The 7813-nt window shown below is 45.1% G+C and overlaps 1 protein-coding gene across 1 annotated transcript in view; it reads left to right on the forward strand.

The window, feature by feature from the left end:
• The window catches only part of LOC142559656 (uncharacterized), an 89591-nt gene extending 81778 nt beyond the window's left edge, over positions 1–7813 (forward strand). Inside the window, exon 7 of the mRNA XM_075671226.1 lies at positions 7480–7813. Coding sequence (XP_075527341.1) covers positions 7480–7500 — 21 coding nt within the window. The 3' untranslated portion in view covers positions 7501–7813. The remainder of the gene's footprint in view (positions 1–7479) is intronic.

Raw genomic sequence — 7813 nt, forward strand, 5'->3', positions numbered from 1 at the left:
GTTGGCGCAGTGCTTCAGGAATACGTGACTGGCGTTTGGCATCCACTCGCCTTCTTCTAAAAAATATATATCAGAAGCAGAGAAAATGTGCAGCACTTTCGGCCACGAGTTTCGGGCAGCTTACCTGTCCGTCAAACACTTCTGCAACTCCCTCGAAGGACGGCCGTTTCACCTTGTTTACAAGACCGCAGAAGCATCCTTCAACTTCAAGGGCATAAATACGACATCCCTTGTTTTTCTGCGGACTGACGCCACTCGGTGATCGCTGGAGCCTCCGTTGCGGGACCGTGGCTTGTTCTAGACCGCAAGCCCAAACACTTCACAATTAACGTCGGTGATAAGCCAGCAGTCGTTTGCTTTGACAGACTCAAACCTGCTTTGATCGACAACACCACTCTTCAGTTTTGACATTGCTCCGTTTTCTCCCGTTCCCTCTCCATCCCTTTCTCCAGCCCCCCGACGTTACCACCGCGTTCACTGGCAAGCACACTCCGTCTCTCCAGGCTGTGGCGAAGTCTGGCCATGGAGGGCACGGTGCCGGTAAAACAAGATGCAGGAGAGGAGCGAGCTCTGCGTTCGTAAGAAAATAAAGATCAATGTTAAGTATTAGCCTTGCAAGGAGGCCGCATCTTAGGTCTTTCCGGTTCTCGCGACAGAGAAGATTGCTCGTGTACAATTTTACACTCTTGGAGTATGTAGTACATTTATACATATGTACACCACTTGACCAAATTACTCGATGTCCATCGGTTGACTGATTGCGGCTTAGACCGTGTCTTCATCATCATCATCATCATCATCAGCCTGGTTACGCCCACTGCAGGGCAAAGGCCTCTCCCATATTTCTCCAACAGCCCCGGTCATGTACTAATTGTGGCCATGCCGTCCCTGCAAACTTCTTAATCTCATCCGCCCACCTAACTTTCTGCCGCCCCCTGCTACGCTTCCCTTCCCTTGGAATCCAGTCCGTAACCCTTAATGACCATCGGTTATCTTCCCTCCTCATTACATGTCCTGCCCATGCCCATTTCTTTTTCTTGATTTCAACTAAGACGTCATTAACTCGCGTTTGTTCCCTCACCCAATCTGCTCTTTTCATATCCCTTAACGTTACACCTATCATTCTTCTTTCCATAGCTCGTTGCGTCGTCCTCAATTTGAGTAGAACCCTTTTCGTAAGCCTCCATGTTTCTGCCCCGTAGGTGAGTACTGGTAAGACACAGCTATTATACACTTTTCTCTTGAGGGATAATGGCAACCTGCTGTTCATGATCTGGAATGCCTGCCAAACGCAGCCCAGCCCATTCTTATTCTTCTGATTATTTCCGTCTCATGATCCGGATCCGCAGTCACTACCTGCCCGAAGTAGGTGTATCCCTTACGACTTCCAGTGCCTCGCTGCCTATTGTAAATTGCTGTTCTCTTCCGAGACTGTTAAACATTACTTTAGTTTTCTGCAGATTAATTTTTAGACCCACTCTTCTGCTTTGCCTCTCCAGGTCAGTGAGCATGCATTGCAGTTGGTCCCCTGAGTTACTAAGTAAGGCAATATCATCAGCGAATCGCAAGTTACTAAGGTATTCTCCATTAACTTTTATCCCCATTTCTTCCCAATCCAGGTCTCTGAATACCTCCTGTAAACATGCTGTGAATAGTATTGGAGAGATCGTATCTCCCTGCCTGACGCCTTTCTTTATTGGGATTTTGTTGCTTTCTTTATGGAGGACTATGGTGGCTGTGGAGCCGCTATAGATATCTTTCAGTATTTTTACATACGGCTCGTCTACACCCTGATTCCGTAATGCCTCCATGACTGCTGAAGTTTCGACAGAATCAAATGCTTTCTCGTAATCAATGAAAGCTATATATAAGGGTCGGTTATATTCCGCACATTTCTCTATCACCTGATTGATAGTGTGAATATGATCTATTGTTGAGTAGCCTTTACGGAAACCTGCCTGGTCCTTTGGTTGACAGAAGTCTAAGGTGTTCCTGATTCTGTTTGCGATTACCTTAGTAAACAGTTTGTAGGCAACGGACAGTAAGCTGATCGGTCTATAATTTTTCAAGTCTTTGGCGTCCCCTTTCTTATGGATTAGGATTATGTTAGCGTTTTTCCAAGATTGCGGTACGCTCGACGTCATGAGGCATTGCGTATGTGACATTGGTCAAGACCGTGTCTTGACCAATGTCATCTCTGGAGGTTTCACTGGTGGATTTACTGGCTAAGGCGGAGCAAGCCCAATGTACGTCATTGCTGGCGTCCGTGCGCAGTTGCGGAAGAACCCCGATGCGCCACGCATAAAATGCGAAAGTGATGTGCAAGCGATGGGTGATTGCATAATGTTTCATAGGCTCTCTACTGGGTCTCAGAGAGATATCGATAGATATATTGACGCTTAATAATAGCTGTGTGCTCCAAACGCAGTTCTAGGTCACTGTTTAATACGACGTGTTAGACCGCACTGCCTTCGGTGTCGGCCCACGTGAACAATTAGATGCATGGCAAGAAAAACTGGTCTGCATACGATAAGAATACGTCGCATCAAAAGTGTCATGCACTCTCAGGTGAACTGTCGGGCGGGTGACGCGCCCAGTTTGCAGGGAAACCCCGCCATAGACGGTGCGGTGCAGTCGGCGTTATCGTGTCGTCCATGCGATACTCAGTCGTCGCTTCTGCTGTGTTCCTGCTGTCTTTCCGAATAGCTTACCCCCACGCGGGACATGCACTGATGTAACAAATTTGTTTATACGGCGTGTTTTGTTTTATTGTTACCGGATTCTTTTTTTCCAAAATCAGCTGTGACATCTACCACAATGTCATTTCTTGAGCTAAATTTATCTCAAAAGCAGACATTAATTTCCCCATAAATGAAAATGAATATATTATTATTTGACGAATTTTAGGTAATGAACTTTTAAACTAACTGCTTTACGCCCCGTATTGCAAGTTAGGAACTGTAGCCGGTGACTTCTAAGGCCATATCCACTTCGAACGAATTCTGAGGATGACAGCAGTTTCGAGATATGCGTCCGGAAAGTTTGTCTCGGAATGCATTGATGTTTCATTGAATTTTTAGCTTCAACGAAGAAAGGGGCGTTTTGATAAAAAAGTAAGTGGACTAACAGTACATTTCTTTCCGCAAGTTTGACGGCACTTATCTCAAAACTGGTGCTAGTTTCTAAATACGTTTCAAGTGCACGCGGCTCGTGAAATTACTGGCTTCAATTCGTGCAAATGCGCGCTAAAATAATTAGTTTTAAAGTTAATTACATAAAGTTGGTTAATTATTCAACAAACCAGTATGAGGTCGTGCAAGTAATGCCCTTAAATGACTTATAGAATGCTCTTCGAGTATTCTAGCTCATTAAATACGTTTGTGCTAAATGCCAAAAAACAACACAACTGGTGGTGGCCACCGGCACATCTACAAACGGTGCCGAAATGTCCTCGGTGTAACAAATTCACGCCTTCAAGCACATAATTCCTCAATTATAGCAAAGCTCTCTACGCCTCCTTTCCCGGGGTGTGGTGCGCCTGCTCGGGCGGTTTGTGGCCGAGTAATATGAGCCCGATCTCGGAGGCAGTGCAATCACCGGTCACGTGGATCACAGGGGTCAAGTCATCAAGTGATCACATGGATCAGCTAGGGTTGCTAACTCTGGATTGGACGAAGTCCGGACGCGGGGGGAGAAAGGGGGGACGGGGAACGGCAGGCGACGACCGGCTCTGTCAGTGCCAGAAGCTGCCAATTTATACGTGCAGCAAAGTTGAACAATTTTTTTTTGGCCCTATCGTGTCATGATTTCTAACAAGGTGCAGTTTAGTTGCGGATGTATAGATGTGGACGGATGTATAGTAAGAGAGCAACTGTGAACGGTTAGGGTCTACAACCGAACTCGAAGCACGGCAAAAAGAAACCGCCTTTATGTTTATAAGCCACTATCAGGCGTTGTAAAAAAGAAGTCTGGTCTATTTAATGTTATCCAGCAGATGAAAAAGCAAAAATCAAGACATTAGGCCGTTCTGACTGGATCAAATAGGAACACGGGACATTCACTCAAAAGTCGAGACTGTCCAAGTAAATTCGGGACAGTTGGCAACCCTAGTGTATCCGTGTGTTGTTGACGAATCACGTAATCGCTAAGCTGTAAAAACGCGGTGCGGGAAATGACCAGTTTTGTACCGTTAAATTAACCGCTTCAACAAAGCGATCGCTTCACATAAATTCAAACACCTGCGTGGTATGCACACAACTTTATTTCTTTTTTTTTAATAGCAAGCCTCACCTGGAGGAGCTCATATCTAAATTCGTGGCAACGGAAAAGAAATTTGCTTTTTTTCTTGGCAACCACTTCACCAATTTCGGAGAAGGTTATTCTCTCGCATTTAAATGTAAAACTTAAAAGTACTCGCGGTAAGAGCAAGCTTTCTATTTAGGCCATCAAGGTTCTTGCGAAAATTCTTGAAAGTTACGAGATTTAGAAGATGCTGGAAAATCAAGTGTACATCTCTGTAACTCGGCAGAGCGTCGCTCGGGCCAAGCGAATTGTCTATTCAGCAAAGACCACGTTGAATTATAGACGAGCCAACGACTCCACATAGCAAGTTCCGAGAACTTGGCGCGATAACGACATAACTTGAAGAATATATACTTTGCAATAACTGAGTCACATTAACGTACTGGCGCTGAGAATTCGGCACGAAATCCAAAAAGTGTATGTCTGACCTTCATTTTCTCCACTAAAGGTCAACACCTTGGCCCAGTATTAATGACGATAATGTTTCGAAACAAGGGGTGACCATTCTAAACAGGTTGCTTTAGTGTTGCTTTTTCAATTCATTCATCCCCAGTACGTCAGCAAGTTGGAATCACCTTCCCCAATCTGTCCTCGAAATGTCTGATAATTAAAAATTCAAAGCGGCTTTAACTAACGTGCTGTTATTATAAACACAAGAAACTGTAGCGTTGTCATCCTTTTTATTCTTGCTTAGCCCATTTCTTTTCTCCTTTTTGATCCCACCAAACTTTGTTTTGTGGGCATATATATTACTGTTTACAGCGTCATTTCTTTTGTTGTCTTTCTTTGTTGATAAGTTCTCTTTATGCTTTGTATGCTCAGCGGTGTTTCTTTCTTTTCTTCCTTTGTACTGTGCGCTATTTACTGTTAATTTTCTTTTTTGTGCTGATGTGACGGTTTCTTTTTCTTTTTAGTTTTATCAAATTTACTGCTGATATTTTTTTTCGTTATCCACTTTATCGAATGTACCCACTCCCTTCTGTAATGCCCTCGGGCCCTAAGGGTAATGAAACAAACAAATAAACAAACAAATACACTTTCGGTGTTCAAGGGCTAACTTCAGTGCCTAAGCGTGCTTCCTAAACTATGCGGATTCCGAGCAGTCATCAAGTTTTCACTCTACGCCGATGACATCACTCTTTGGACGACTGGCGGCTCCGACGGAAAGATTCAAGACACTCTACAGGCCGCAGCAGACGCCGTCGTGGCTCATGCCGGGGCTATGAATCTCACATGCTCCCCTCAAAAATCCGAGCTGCTACTTCTGCCATCCCACCGGGGGAGCGGAAAACACATGTCTAGCATAGAGGTAATCCTAAACCACATCCCCGTTACTAGAGTGGACAGGCTCCGGGTGCTCGGTTTACACATTCAAAGCAACCGGCTCAACACATATACTCTACATACACTCCAGACCACAGTCGATCACACCCTGCGTCTTCTAGGGCGAGTCTCCAATAAACATGGCGGACTAAAGGAGGTCGAACTTCTCCGCTTGATTCAGGCCTTCGTTATCAGTAAGATTACATTCGCAACACCATATCTACATTTCCTGAAATCAGAATCAGATAAGATCGACACTCTTTTACGCAAAATATATAAATTCGCTCTCGGGGTCCCCATACGTACCTCCACTGAAAGGCTAATGCTTACTGGAACTTTCAACACACTTTCTGAACTCACAGAAGCCCACCTCACATCCCAATATAGCAGACTTTCCAATACCGCAACAGGTCGACACATTCTACAAACTCTTTCTATCACTCCGGCACCCATCATCAAGACTAAATACACCATTCCACATCACATACACGAGAACCTCTGCATCCCTCCCTTCCTAAAAACATGCACCCTGTGCATCACAAACAGCGCAGGAGGCAGCGAGCAAAGGCTCTCCAAAAACAATTCTCCACCTCTAAAGACGTGCTCTATGTTGATGCAGCCGAATATGGGAACAGAAATCATTACGCAATATCAGTCATTAACTCTCACGGGCAGGTCGCTGCGGCCGCCTCCATTCCTGGCTCTTCCTCGGAGGAGGCGGAGGAAGCGGCCATAGCCCTGGCCCTCACAATTCCAAATTCATCAATTATCGTTAGCGACTCCAAAGCAGCCATATATAACTTCGGAGCGGGTAGGGTCTCTAAGCCAGCTTTTTCTCTCCTCTTGGCTCATCCTTTCAATCAAACTGTGGCATTAATCTGGACTCCCGCGCATGCGGGCCTTGCCGGAAACGAGGCGGCTCATGCCAGTGCCCGAGGATTTACAGTCCGGGCTCGGGCATCAGATGCGTCGGACCTCGCCACGGAGGAGGCGCCGTTTACAGCGCGGGATCGACTTATTACTTACCACGAAATCTGCACACACTACCGATTAGACCGCTTAACCTTTCCGCCACTCATGGGCAATTCCCCGCGTAGGTGTGAAGTTCTGTGGCGACAGCTGCAGACTCGCACCTTTCCGTCCCCTTACCTCCTCCACCGCATTCATCCCGCCATTTACCTTTCTCCCTCTTGTAAATTCTGTGTATCTCCCAGAGCAGACTTAAACCATATCATGTGGGGGTGCCCTAAGCACCCCCTTCCCCCTTTCCTCAAGCAATTAATATCTAGTGAGGAGCAGTGGGAGGCTGCCTTGCGCAGCTCCAGGCCCGATCTTCAGGAGGCCATCCTGGAGTGGGCTGAGAGGATAAAGGAGGCCTACTTCAAGTAGTTCCTCCCCCCACCCTCTATTCCATTGCCCCCTTCCCTTTAAAGAGGGATAAATAAAGTTTTTCATCATCATCATCATCAGTATTCGTGGCCTTGATAATATAGAGTGCTTGGTTTGGAATCACGAGAATGGCTGCTACAGTACTAACACCATTGCTAATGGTCTCTTGTTCTATATATATATATATATATATATATATATATATATATATATATATATATATATATATATATATATATATATATTGATGTTGACATGCGACCACACTCATAGGTGCAGTGACGTCTGTCGAGGACGTCAATGGACATATTTTGCACGAGATCTCTTTTGAAAAAAAACTGGGCGTGAAGTTGACGGATGATTTTGAAGAGTTTAAATTAAAATTACTTGGAAGTGAAGCATAATTCTTCCGCAATCTGTCAGTATTAAAGAGGCTTCGGGTTACGTTTCTTCTTTTTCTTTTAGGTGAGCACCAGACCTTACTAAGAAGGCGACGAGCGGTTTTCGTACTTCTTCACAAGGCGTACGAAAGTCTCTGTTTCACTTTATTGCAGAAAATTATGCTAAACGGAGGTTCCCTTTGAAAGGAAATAAATTGTTTTACTGACAAAGCGTAACTTTGGAGAATCAGGTGACCTAGACTTCATTGAGTTTGAGCGCTCAAACCATCTTTTTCCTGCACTGTGTGACCATAGGTAAGTACTCTTGACACCCTTGACAAGCAGTAAGAACTTTGCTGAGGCGTAGCCAAGATGATTTCGTGGAGCAGGATATAGGTTGCGCCTAGATGGTTGAATAA

The sequence above is a fragment of the Dermacentor variabilis genome, chromosome 10 (assembly GCF_050947875.1).
Source record: "Dermacentor variabilis isolate Ectoservices chromosome 10, ASM5094787v1, whole genome shotgun sequence".
Classification (NCBI taxonomy): domain Eukaryota; kingdom Metazoa; phylum Arthropoda; class Arachnida; order Ixodida; family Ixodidae; genus Dermacentor; species Dermacentor variabilis.